The sequence below is a fragment of the Pleurodeles waltl genome, chromosome 12 (genome assembly GCF_031143425.1).
Source record: "Pleurodeles waltl isolate 20211129_DDA chromosome 12, aPleWal1.hap1.20221129, whole genome shotgun sequence".
Taxonomy (NCBI): domain Eukaryota; kingdom Metazoa; phylum Chordata; class Amphibia; order Caudata; family Salamandridae; genus Pleurodeles; species Pleurodeles waltl.
Genome location: NC_090451.1, coordinates 170733478 through 170747169, shown reverse-complemented (window position 1 = coordinate 170747169; position 13692 = coordinate 170733478). Strand labels below are relative to the sequence as shown.

The 13692-nt window shown below is 41.8% G+C and overlaps 1 protein-coding gene across 1 annotated transcript in view; it reads right to left on the bottom strand.

Moving 5' to 3' along the window:
* The window catches only part of LOC138268296 (meckelin-like), a 192224-nt gene that overhangs the window by 84539 nt on the left and 93993 nt on the right, over positions 1–13692 (bottom strand). The window contains exons 18-20 of the mRNA XM_069217807.1: positions 12267–12362; positions 7874–7976; positions 1051–1169 (exon numbers count right to left, since the gene is read on the bottom strand). Coding sequence (XP_069073908.1) covers positions 1051–1169; positions 7874–7976; positions 12267–12362 — 318 coding nt within the window. The remainder of the gene's footprint in view (positions 1–1050; positions 1170–7873; positions 7977–12266; positions 12363–13692) is intronic.

Below are 13692 nucleotides of genomic sequence, written 5' to 3'. Positions count from 1 at the left end.
AATTGTTGTGCAAATAAGTTTTTGATTTCTAGATTTGCAGTGTATCCTGGAGGTTATTTCGGGTGTTTTAATTTATTAAGGCCTTCACCTTTCTGAGATAACATAAGTTACAGGTACTGTAACATTGCCACTGTCTGTCAGTCTAATGTGCTCCTGGACAGCAGCAGCCTATCCATATGGGCTGAGGAGCCCTGCCCCTCACCCTTTTCTCAGCAGGAAGAGTGTCTGTCAGGCTAAACAAAGGTCAGCCTGACAGACTCTTCTTGTTAAGGTCAGGCCGCCATTAGCTAGACATGCGCTCACTGCGCAGGCTTGTGGCTGCTTGAGCAGAACTTTACAGGCTGAGAAGTTCACAGCCCTGTGGGCGTGACCCTCCTCAGCCTGTCAAAAGTATCCCGAGGTCCTCCCCCTTGTATCGAGGGGAAGCGTCACTGATTGCCTCCTACCTGGGTGCTTTAGTTTTAAGCCCTGAAGCGCCCACAGCTGAATGTCAATGAGTGACCCCTTGTCAGAGTGGGGTGGGTCAGCAGTCTCACAAAACGTATCCCATTATGTGACAAGGGAGGGACTGCAGCCTTCCCTCACTGGGTGACCTTAGGCCATCAAATGAGGGAAGACAGCAGTCCCAACCCTCCTAAGATCTCAGAAGGTTCCCTCTCTACAGGGATGGTAAGTTTTCCTTTTTTTGTATGTTTGGTGCATGTGTGTATGTATGAAAGTAAGTGTTCTTGTTAGTGAGTGTTGCATGAGTTATTGCATGGGTGTGTGTGTGGCCCCCACCCCCTTCCCTGATAAAAATTACTAGCAGCCACTGCTTTTGGATCCGCTACTCTCATGGAACCATAAATTATTACTCTTTAGATTAGGAATGCAGTTTCGTCTGAACAAGGAGAAATTGGCGTCTCTATTTGTTGGGTATACTAAGTTCTTTTATGGAATCAAAAGTTAGTACAGTGCACAAATTAAAGTCATGTTCCACAGTAAAGGATTTAGAGGAGCAAGAGAGATCAGAAATTCCTGCTCCAAGAAGGCTGAGACCTCTTTACATACCTCCAAAAGCAATAACACTGCAAACAGCTGAAGAGTTGGGCGCAATTTTCTCTGCGTCTGTAGCTCATTCCATTCATTGGCAATCAGAATAGTTCTCCAAAAACTCACAGAAGACTTTCCTGAAAAAAATAAATTATTTCTGTTAGGGATACATCTTATGTTTGCAGAACGATTTATTCCCTTGACCTTGTTTATGTTTTTTTGCCTTGATTGTGTGCACAGAAGATTTCTGATGTGTCTAGACAATGAGTTGGAAAAAATAATATTTCAATAGACTTAGTGAATAGGAATTACTTTTATGAGACAATTGGGTATGAATTGGTTACCCAGTTCCATAGTTTGTATGTAGGGAGCATAAGACACATTAGTTACACAATATGTAGCAATGCAGTAGAAATGTATGTACAGCAAACAGGAAAGCGAGATGTAAGATTGGATTGAGGGGTTAGAACCTCTCAGCCTAAAGTGCATCAATGATTATGAATGATGTAATTGCCTGTGGAGGTTATTTCAGCGACTTGAGCACTGCCACTAAAACTTCTCAGTCACTTATGTATTTGTGTCTGGTAATGGGGGTGATCAGGAGACATTCTTTGGCTAAACCTTGGTTGCTTGTAGAAGTTGCACATAACATATTTTGGGGCTGTCCTTCAATGCATTCGGAGAGGCATAGAATCCTGACTTTTTGTGCTACTGAGAGCTGATGTAGGCTTTTGAGGAGAAACTGCTACTGGTGTGTTTGTTCAGGCCAAACATAGGGCCATATTTATACTTTTCTACGCACAACTGCGCCAACGCAGTTGTGCGTCAAAACATATAACGCCGGCTAACGCCCTTCTGAAGCGCCATGCGGGCGCCGTAATTATTCAATGACGTTAGCCGGCGCTGCGGAGTGGTGTGCGTCAAAATAAATGACACACACCAGGCAGCGCCGGCGTAGGGGAAAATGGAGCTTGGGCGTCAAAAAATGGGGCAAGTCAGGCTGAGGCAAAATTATCGCCTCAACCCGATTTGCGCCATTTTATTTTGACGCCCAGACGCCATTAACATGACTCCTGTCTTAGCAAAGACAGGAGTCATGCCCCCTTGCCCAATGGCCATGCCCAGGGGACTTTTGTCCCCTGGGCATGGTCATTGGGCATAGTGGCATGTAGGGGGGCCCAAATCAGGCCCCCCTATGCCACAAAAAAAAAAATACTTATCAGCACTTACCTTAATGTCCCAGGGGTGGGTCCCTCCATCCTTGGGCGTCCTCCTGGGGTGGGCAAGGGTGGCAGGGGGTGTCCCTGGGGGCATGGGAGGGCACCTCTGGGCTCCTTCTGAGCCCACAGGTCCCTTAACGCCTGCCCTGAGCAGGCGTTAAAAAATTACGCTAACGCGGGTAGACGTCATTTTTTTTGACCCGCCCACTCCCGGGCGTCATTTTTGCCCGGGAGTGTAAATACGGCGCACATGCCTCGGAGTCATTTTTTAGAAGGGAACGCCTACCTTGCATATCATTAACGCAAGGTAGGTGTCCACGCTAAAAAATGACGCAAACTCCATGAACTTTGGCGCTAGACGCGTCTAACGCCAAAGTGTAAATATGGAGTTCATTTTGCGTCGAATTTGCGTTAAAAAAAACGACGCAAATCCGGCACAAACAGAGTATAAATATAGCCCTTAATGCTTCCAGCTGTTCTTTCAGCTTTAAGAGTCTCATGCTTTGGTAGCCCTGTAGCCCATTGTACAAGGCATCCTACTGTGTTTCTTTGAGTAGAAATAAGCCCCAACTATCATGAGAGGACAGCCTGGCTGGATGAATGGGGGGATCCTTTCTAGGACTTTTATATTGTGGAAGGAGGTTTTCACTAAGGCTACCACACAGGTTTATGTGAAGGTTCGCATCAACAACATTCCCAAGTTTTGTGCTCTTGCTTTGATGAGAAGTGGTTTGCCCAAGAAGGGAGTGGGTATGGTATTGCTGTGTTTGAGTAGTGCCCATCCAATATTAAGATTTCTGTTTTTTAACTTTTTTGTTGCCATTTCTCAATATCTCAAAGCTCCTAAATTCTTGCATAATGATTTCAAATTGTCTGCATAGGAGTGGGATTTTCACCAAAACATGTCTACAGAATGGCCTCCTCATGATCTACCTTTCTTAACCATAATTTAATTTTAATTCTATTTTTACTACAGTTATTGACCTGTCCATTTCTTCATCCTCCTTCCCTCTATCTGCATTTAAGTCTTGCTTACCATTCACAAATACTCTGACTTTAGGAAAGTGGCACCTGTTTTCACTTACAAAATAGCAGCTGTGTGCTCATGACTTTGTTTTGGCATTCATGAGTGTTATGACCTCTAAATGTATGCCCTTAATTGTTTTGACTAATTTGCCTACACTTTCAGTTATCAGTCTACCCACTTTTTGGCTGAGAACTGATCATTGTGTCTCCCCTTTTCCTTGTGAATAATTTTTCCACAACAGCGCCAAATATTGGGTAATTTCCAAGACACAATAAAAAATAATTCAAGCAATTCATCAGTCAGTAACAATTCATTAAAAAATCAAAACTGATTGAAAGAACTCATGAGTTTTGGTCAACACAGCTTTAATTTTGGAATCTTTGAAGCCAGCCCACACATTTTTCAAACGCAAACACACACACTGAAAAAAACAAAATAAAATGGCAGCCAGGCCGCATTTATTAGGTTCATGACTGGGGAGCCCACCCCAGGGCTGTATTCATAGAGTGGAGGGGCCTGCATGCCCTCTCCCCTTCCTGAGCCATTAAAGGCCCTGGGTAGCCCCCACACCAGAGCCTTAATCATGAAATAAGGAGAATAAGAGAAGGGGGGCCGTGCCGCTCCATCTCCAAGCTATTCAAGCCTCTAAAGGCTCCAGAGAGCCCATCTCCTGGTTTGAAATTTTACAAAATGGGGAAGGAGCCACGCTGCCCCCTCCCTGTGCCTCTGACGGCCCCGGGGTGCACACCACTGGGTCTGAAATTACTTAAAATGGAGAAGGGCAAGTGTCCCCCTTCCCCGGTCCATTAAAGTTCCCAGGGAAGCCACCCCCAGGGCTGAATACTTTAAAGTAAGAGGCCCATGCGCCCGCCCTCCCCGAGCCATTAATGGCCCAAAGGAACCCCATCCCCCCAGGGCCAACTCACGTCTCCGGAAGCACACCCCTGAAATATAGCCATTTCCCTCCCCACACCAGCGTGGACAGGGAAACCTGTGTTTGCTCTTGTTTAGCCCGAGCATTTTTTAATCTCTGGCCATGTGACCACAAACACCAATCTCGCACCCAGCATGTGGGAGCTTTAAAAATGCTCTAACCCACTTGGAGTGAACTTTGATCTGTTTCCCTCCCCTCACCAATGTGGGCATGGAAACAGATAAAAAAATTGCTCCCACCCAAGACTCAGGGAGGGGCTGCGCGGCCCCCTCCTCTTTAATTTTAGTAAATGGCCCTGAGGTATGGAGTCCCCAGGGCCTAATAAGGCCTGGGGGGTGGTCAAGCGGCCCCCCTACCCTTTAATTAAAAAAAAAATAACGGCCCTTTGGTATGAGGTTCCCAGGGCCTAATAAAGCCTGGGGACTGGGCATGCGACCTCCCGCTTCTTTCATAAAAAAAAAAAAAAAGGCCCCTAACAAAGCTCAGTGAGAGGCATAAAGTGGCACCTCTTTAACTTTACTAATGGCCCTAGGTTGGGGGTCCCAAGTGCTTAAGAAGACTTGAGGTATGGGCCACGTAGCCCCTCTCCCTTTTAATTTGAAAAAAGCCCTCGCGGGATGGGGTCCCCGAGGCCTAATAAGACTCGGGGAGGGGTGCCACGCTGCTTGCCCCTCCCCTCTCATAGATAAAAAGTCCCTGGGGATTGGGTCCTCAGGGCCTAAAAAGCTCCTGGGAGTGCAGCATCATCTTTTTGGATTCTGTTAATTTTGGGACAGTGGTCATACCCCAACCATCTGCACCAGCAGTTACAGCACCCCGCTTTGAAGACCACTTTTGTTCTTGGATATATATATATAAATATATAGATATATGTGTATATTCACTAAAAAAACAAAGGTTACAGGGAAATTATAGTTAGGTTCACATGTTCTACATACAAAACCACAGAAAAATAAGCAGTTACAGTTATACTTATCTCAAAAAGCTACAACGTGTGCCCCTGCCATGCACAGTATTTTCATCAATATTTTACTGCAAATGTTGCACTGACATTATCAATGACATCATAGTAGATGCCATGAAGGTATCCCTTCCTGCACAGAAACAATCATGCCTGTAATGCAGGCACCCTTGCACCACAGCAAGGGTGATTCAAATCACCTTAAGAAAGACTGTTGTCCAAATGCGTCGATGATAATGGGTGAGATGATGTCTGGCACAATGCTGTTGTCTAATACATGAATATGAAATCCAAGACTCCTGTGAGTGAAGCATCATCTGTTTGTGTATGTGTATATATATATATATATATATATATATATATATATATATATATATATATATACATACACACATATATATATATATATATATATATATCAAACACTTTCAGTTAGCGTGTCGGTCCTGCTCCTGACCGTCAGCGGTGCTCGTCTAGTGGCGTGCGCTACCTCGCCTAAATCTCCACATTTGGTTTCCTTTGTTTAAGGAAGAGACGGCACTCCGTGGGCATCTTGGTTAGTTTGAATTTATTTGCACAAGAGAACGCGTTTCGGCGTTGCCGCCTTCATCAGCTTCGTGTTCGACATTTTACTTTCCCTTTTATATATCATGTGATCGCTTTGTTAAAACCCTACCATCATTTCCAACAATATATTTTACAATTGAACTCACAGCCATATGCCGCTACTCTCTACAATTAATACAAGTCACCTCATTTGCAAAAATAATTACGAAAATCCTTCCTTGAGAAGTTGACCAAGAACCCACAAATAGTGGTGAGAGGGTCGGATAAAGGCGGGAACATTGCGATTTGGCCGATTGATGAATACATGGAGGAAGCTTATAGACAGCTAAATGATCCAACATGTTATGATAAGATAGACAAGAAATATGTGGAAAGTGTCAAACACAAGTTTGACATAGAACTACAGCAATGGAAAGACAAATGCTTAATCACTGAGGATGAATACAGAACAGTACCCCATCTCAAATTACCCGTTTTTTACTTAATACCCAAAATACACAAGGATGCAGTCAAACCCCCTGGGAGGCCCATAGTTTCAAGTAGAGGCAGTCTCTTCGAACCCTTATCGCAAACTATAGACAAGTTATATGTTTCATATGTAAATTGCAACCCAACGTTGTTTGTCTTTAAACCAGTAAAAAAAATCCTTAAATAGCTCCTCTCTCCTATTCCAAATCAGGAATAGGTTATCTATGTACCGTAGCCACATCACCACTTTTTCCATGTACTTCTCATTACCCTGCCCCCAAGCTATGTGCTTCTCCCACCAACCCATCATGAGATTCGCATAGCTTGGGGAAAAGGAGACTCCCATGGCTGTCCCGCAAATCTGTTTATATACCTGATGATTGAACATAAATATATTAATTCTCAAGCATAGCTCTGTCATCTCCAATAACATCTCAGAGTGTTTCAGTAAATGGATACTTTTTTGTCTCAAAAAGAACTTCACTGCATTCATACCCAATTCATGCGAGATTGAGGTATACAAGACAAAATCTATAGTGACTGACAAATAATCTGGTTGCCATGCCACTCCATCCAATAATCTAAGGAAGTCTCAAGAGTCCTGTATATATGAGTTCAAATCTTTAACCATTGGTGCCAGAAAATGATCCACATATTTCAACATACCCTCATATAATGAGCCACAGCTTGAGATGATAGGTCTACCCCGGGGGGTTGTTTAAAGTCTTGTGAATCTTTGGGAAGAAATGCAACTGCAACACAAACTTATATGAAAAGATTTATGTGATAAAATGTAACTGTATAATTGCTATAAAAAGACAGTGATAGATGACAGTAGAAGTTGTGATTAGAACGAACAATCAGTAGAGTTTTTCTTCATCTTAGTATGAAAAAAAAATCTTTTGTTATTAAGTATTTCATTAGTAATTTGTAGGGGAACACGTAATTGCACAGAAGGGATTATTTTTGTTGTTGTTATTGGTGTCATGCTTTCATATTTATATATGTATTGGTTTTACTACATATCCCAGCATGCCACATGGAGGCATGTTGAGATGAAGAGTATAAATACAGCCAAAATGGATTGATTTGTTACCGTGATCAAGACCTTGGAGGGTTGTAATGCGTTGGTGTTTGTTGCTGGTATCTAATTGCACTTTTAAATGAAATGAAGAATTTAAAATCCTGTGAGTGCTGCGTCGTTGACCGTGTGTCAAGTTTGGATGGTGAATTATTAAGGGAAAGGTCCTTCCCTGGCGTGGGCACCGACAAAAAGCGTGCGCCTTAACTGGACCTCTTGGGAGCAATATATATATATATATATATATATATATATATATATATATATATATACATATATATATATATATATGTACACACTTACATATATCAATCATAAAATAGTTATAAATGAAATTAAGATATCAGATATTTTGGGATTGCAATGTATCAAAAATATCCACAAGATACTGGACTCCTACAATAAAATAACAGGAGACCTTTGTGACGTCAATCCTTACACAAGCACATTGAACCTATTTGGTTCTGTATAGTTCTGTTGATGCAGTACAGATGAATAAACACATATCAATGTGGGCAAAGGTAGAGAGAAGCACAAGAGAAAGCAATTTCATTGAAACAATAGGGAGTGTCATGCAACCTACCTTTTTCTGCATTTCCTAAAGGTCTATCTTTGGACTTTTCCCAGTCGATTAAGAATATGGACACAGTTAACTGAGTCACGAGCAGGTGAATGAGTTCAAGGGCCTGAAAGAAACGAGGGAAGCTTAGGTGCTTTTCCACAGTCTACACCTGTAGTATAATATCATTAAGCACATTTGTGTTTATTGAGGATTAAGGTGATTTTTACAACAATTGCTGTCACAAGCAACCCCTGAGTTGGTCGAGAAATCATCCAAGGTTTTTGGTGAAAACACATGGGGGTGAAAAAAAAGTGCTCGGTGTATGAGAACAAGATTGACATTACAAATATTGAACCTGTTCGATAAGTTAACTTTCTCTCCAAAAGAACTCTAGTACACAAAGGTCTTCTCGACGCAAGAGACAAATTTAGGAGATGTCATAAAGCATGAGCTGTTGCTAGTTCTTATAGCGAGACCTGAATAACCAGTTGTTTTCTAATACCGAAATGGCCAGAGATAAGAGGCAAGACAGATGGACTCTTGTTCCAAACTAAAGAGCACAGCACATATAAGACCACTCTCTCAGCTGTTGCCTTTTGAATCAGTGGACTTTGGGAAGCATGGGTTTGAAAGATCTAAACCTGTCAAGGGAAGGAAATGCAGTGTGTAGAAACAATGAGGGGGAATTTCACATCAATAAGGGAGAGCATCAAGTGAGGAGCAGTCAAAGATTTTCTCCATCCCTCAATACAAAGTTTCTCGACTTTAGGCAGCTTTGGCAAGACCAAGAAAAATCTGCCCGTATCCTGCACATTAGCCTGATCTCAACCTTTGTTAAATTTTGGCAGGTCAAACCTGTGGAAATTTAATAGGGGAAAACATGTGTTTTTTACCATGTTATGTGGATTCTGGTGTGTTAAACACCAAAATCTGCATGTGATTCCCCATGGACTTGTATTCGGTGTTATTTATCGCAAACAACGTACCCTGTGGTAACGTTATTTCTCAGGGGTGATAAATAACACCTTAGCTTGTAATCAGGCCCCAGTGTTTGTAAAGGATAATGGCTCCAGGCAGAAGTACTCAAAACATGAGCACAGTAATGTGTGAACCACTGCACCGGGATGTCTTCTGCCTTTCCGAAGTAGCACTTTGGGAGAGACAAAAAGGTCGCCCCTGCTCAAAAGCTTCCCTCTCTCTAACAAGAGATCTGCAGACTCACCCCTTTCTCCTGTCATTAAGATAAATGACAGTGATCAGAAAGGACCAATCGCTGCTAAAAAGGTGACCATGTAATTCTAAAAGATTCCCTTCTCCATCGTCCAACAGTTTGGTGTCTAGGCTACACCCTTCAGCTCCGGAACAAAGGCACTATACTTCCACTGCCTGGGAACGATGTTCCACAACTTCCATATTGTGCCATGTAAACCCAGGAGCAATCTAAAATGGATTCCACTAGCATCTGCAATCTTACACTCATACATACATGGATTTCTGCTTCCTGTAGGCTATGCACAACACACACTTGATATGCACATAGGATGTCAGGGCAAGAGTCTGGATATCACCTAGAAGTTGAACTTTACATAATTAGGCACCACACTTGTTCTGAATCAGGATAAAAGGACTGTTCAGAGTTAGAATTATAAAAATGACAATCTACCTCCACTGCATAATGTTAATAACCCAGGAAATGGACAGTACCACCCTGTCAGGTGGAGGGCATGATTACTGAGCCTCTCTAGGTCTCAGAACCAGGCACTAGACTTTGGCATCGAACAACAGGGCTACGCCTCAGAATGCAGAGGTGGTTTAGCATAAGGGCTGGACAACAAAATGTCAGAACACCAGATATCATATCAGGTGGGTCACGGAGCAGAGGTACCCACCTGTTTAACATGCAGGGGACATTCATGTGCAAATAACTTTCTTTGCCTTTCCCCCATATTCTGCGACATTGCTAAGCCCCCACCTGATTACATCAACACTGCGTACTCCACATTGTGTGCCCTCCAAACAATAATTATGCAGAACTGCTGACTGCACAGCCTGTCTGCTTGTATCCAATACCTCTATAAAACGACAGACTCTCCAGCATGGCTGTCTTAAACCCGATGAAATCATAAAAAATCCCCCACGGGAAAACCAAACCAGTCACTTCACACTCACACAATCAATGAATCTCTCTATTGATCAGCCTAAAGACAAAGGAATCAAGGGTAAGTATTTAATATAGTTCCAAATAGAGACCCCAGATCACACAGTAACAGGACAGACACATCAATACTAAAACCATCAATAAAACCAAATAAAATTCAAATACAATTCAATAAAAGGGAGACAAAAAGAAGACATATACAATTGTCTATAAAATGAGACTGTCCCAATTCTGGTAGGTATAGGCCTATCGATAATTGTCAGCAATCCTTATTCGAAAAGAGCCTCCTCCTATGGGTCCAGTGAGAGTCGACGTGTTTCGGTGGGCTTCCAGACCTTTTTCACCACCTTCTTCAGAACTAAATATTATGCTCCCCAAGGTTGTTCAATCAAACCTCCATAAATGCCAATTCAAAACATCCACACTAATAAACATAGATACTTTCCTCGACATCCGCAGTCTTTAGGAAGTATATTTCATGGAATCCAAATGTATTCAAATAAAATAGGTCAGAACCAACTATTGTTCATCTGGTTCAAGCCTTAATTCGTTAAGTCGGCGTTATTATCTTTGATCAACCGCTTTGCATTCTGTCTGTAAAAATAACCCGATATCATAATATTCTAGATTGCCTTTCATCCAATAACTATGCAGCAGCCTCAGTGCCTATTTAGCTAATAAATGCAACAATGTTAAATCTTCAATATGACTGCCTTTCAACCAGTATCTGACAACTCTGCAGCATGTGATGAGGTCATTTAACAAACCCAGCAATGCTGCTGACTACCAGGGACTATTTAGCAATACTGGCTTTGCAGCATTGTCGTTCTTCACCATAATACATCAACACCACTTATTCCGCAGTTTAGTTAACTTCACCCAATACTCTGCTGCAATGCAGACTAGATAACTTGCCCGCTCTTCATCTGATAAATCTGTAAAGCTGCTTACTCCAGAACACAACTATCCCTTACCCAAGAACACAATAGGATGACTGATTTTTCCACAAGCACCCTGCAACCCTGCTGATGCCCAGGTCCCGATAACACTGCAACACTGTTGACTCCAGGATGCCAATGTCCTTCCAACATCTCTGCAATGCTGCTGACTCCAGAACATACATGGACTTCTCACAGTAACTCTGTTGATACCACAACATTGTTACCCTTCACATAGTTACCGTAACACAGCATGTCTGGTTTGATCTAAGAACTACGCAACATGTCTGCTTCTAGTGCATGGTGGCACTTTTCCTAGTAGCACAGTAAAACTGCAGACTTTGCACCCTGGTTGTATTTCTGCATATTGAAAAAATGAGAGGTCACAGCAAAACTGAACATCACCAAAAACTCCCTGGCACTGTTGAAAACACTGCATGATTGCCACTATTATTATGATTCAGAAGAGGGATTACTCTACAGCATGATTAGCCTTCCTCCTTTAACCATGCCAGATAATCTGCCTCTAAAACTCGGTAGCTCGTTTGCCATTAGGTATGCTGGTCCAATTTACCTCAACTGTTTACCCAGCAACAACGATGACCTTGACTGAATTACCTCAAAATGTCTACAACACAGAGCATCCCATTACCGCCAATAACTATAAAACTAAAACTATAAACTGACTTGTCAGCATGGCACTAGTACACTCTACAAACCGACCAAACATAACTCTCAAGCAAGATGCAGAATAACTCAGTAGGTCTGTGGCACAGTCGGCTCCCCAGAATAGCTGCATGTACACTTTAGCCCTGGAAGACAGACTGCACTTTACCCAGTGGCTTCAATATGGTTGAGTCTGCAAGGTGAGCCTGTAGCTGTCCGTTACCAATACCAAAGAAAGATTACTGAGGCTGTCAAATGGCTGCCCTCACCCAGCAATGTTTTGTGAATGTAGCATGGTTTTGCATCACCGTACAATGACTTTCTTTGAACAAACAACTCTGTTTTGCTTGTGGCTACACAGAACAGCTCCCTTCACCTCAAACTCTGCAACACCATGGATTACATAGCACCCTACCCTTTGCTCAATGGAATATTAGTAATTTTGACATCACAATATGGATGGCATCAGTGCCTCGGAGCCACTTTAGTGGCAGGATTCTATGTGAAAAATGTTCTATACAATACTTAACATAAAATTATGGCTCACAGTGCTACAGCTCATTTTCATGATAATAGGAACCAAAGTCAGTGGTACTGTGGCAGCAGACACTGACCAGGGACCACCACGTCAAACTTGCCCGACCCTTCTTACCTTCAGTGCAAAGGCACAGGACACATAAATGATGAAGTCTCTTTCCACCTGTCCGCCGGCAGGGGGCAGAGTAACATCCACACTGCCTCTCTGACCCTAGGGTGGAAGACAGTGAAACACAAGTCTTGAGAGATACTTTAAATATTTTCAGTACCGTTTAACAGGACACATATCATAATATATTTTGCAAATGTAATATTTGTCAAAATATTTTATGTCTAACCTAGAGACTTTAAGGGTCTCACGAACCTCATGTACACAAAGTAATGAATAAAAACCAAATATACACAGATAGATAGATAGATAGATAGATAGATAGATAGATAGATAGATAGATAGATAGATAGATAGATAGATAGATAGATAGACAGGCTTTGGGGCAGCCCTCTTCATCCATTTGTGTGTTTAACTGTCATTCACTTTCTTGCCACCAATGTAAACCATGTGGGGCAATGTGTCCGCCCCTTCAGCCTTTCCCCAAAAAAGAAGTGCACTTCAGTGCCAGAGCTGGCGGGCCAAGATAATGTAATGCCAATTTTATATTTCTTTCCGTTCTTTATCCTTTTTTGGCATATTTGTGTGTTCAAAACACGTTTTCAGGTTAAAGTGATTCGAAGCCATTTTACCCTTTCTGTGCATCAAATAGAGTTATTTTTCCTGTGGCTCTAAGCTTATCATTCATTCCTTAAAACTATGACAAATTTTGTCTTTGATGAAAGCACAGTCAGCATAGATGGATGAGTAAAACGTAGTGAGGTTAAGGTTTCTTAATCTGCTTGAAAATATTTTGCTTGTGGTTAAGGAAATAAGAATTTCCACTAGGCTGGAAATATTTCCTACAATGGTTACCTGGAGGGCAGGGGGCCCTTTTGTGAACCGTGATTTTAAAAAGGAACATTTAGTCTCAAAATGAAATAAGTAAAGTGGTAGGTTAATTCAAAGACTTGTGTCCACTAAATAAAAGCAAACTGCTTCAGAAATAGGGGCAACGTGAAGAAGTAGAATGTAGCTCATAGATTATAGATTATCTTTTTATCAAAATATGAGTATCTTTAAAATAGGATTTCGGAGATTTTTAAAATTTCAAATTTTGGAAAAACAAAACCTAATAGGGATTTGGAATTTTAAAAAAACAGAACGAGCTTACATCTCTTTGGTTTGATATCAAAGACCAATTTCTTCTAACCCTCTGTCCAATGAAGTGTTTGCCATTTAAAAATATAACATTATTTCTTTTTACAGGAACTCTATAATTAAGACTCCAATAAAAGAAAGGTGGTTTAGAAATTCATGGCAGCCAGAGTTGTCTCTCTCAGACCTCTGAAACTCTATCATCTATTGATCTCTAACAAGCTTTGAGTTCATCTCTATGGTGTCTCCCTCACGTTGATGACACCACACTGAATGAAAACAACTGAAGTAAAAT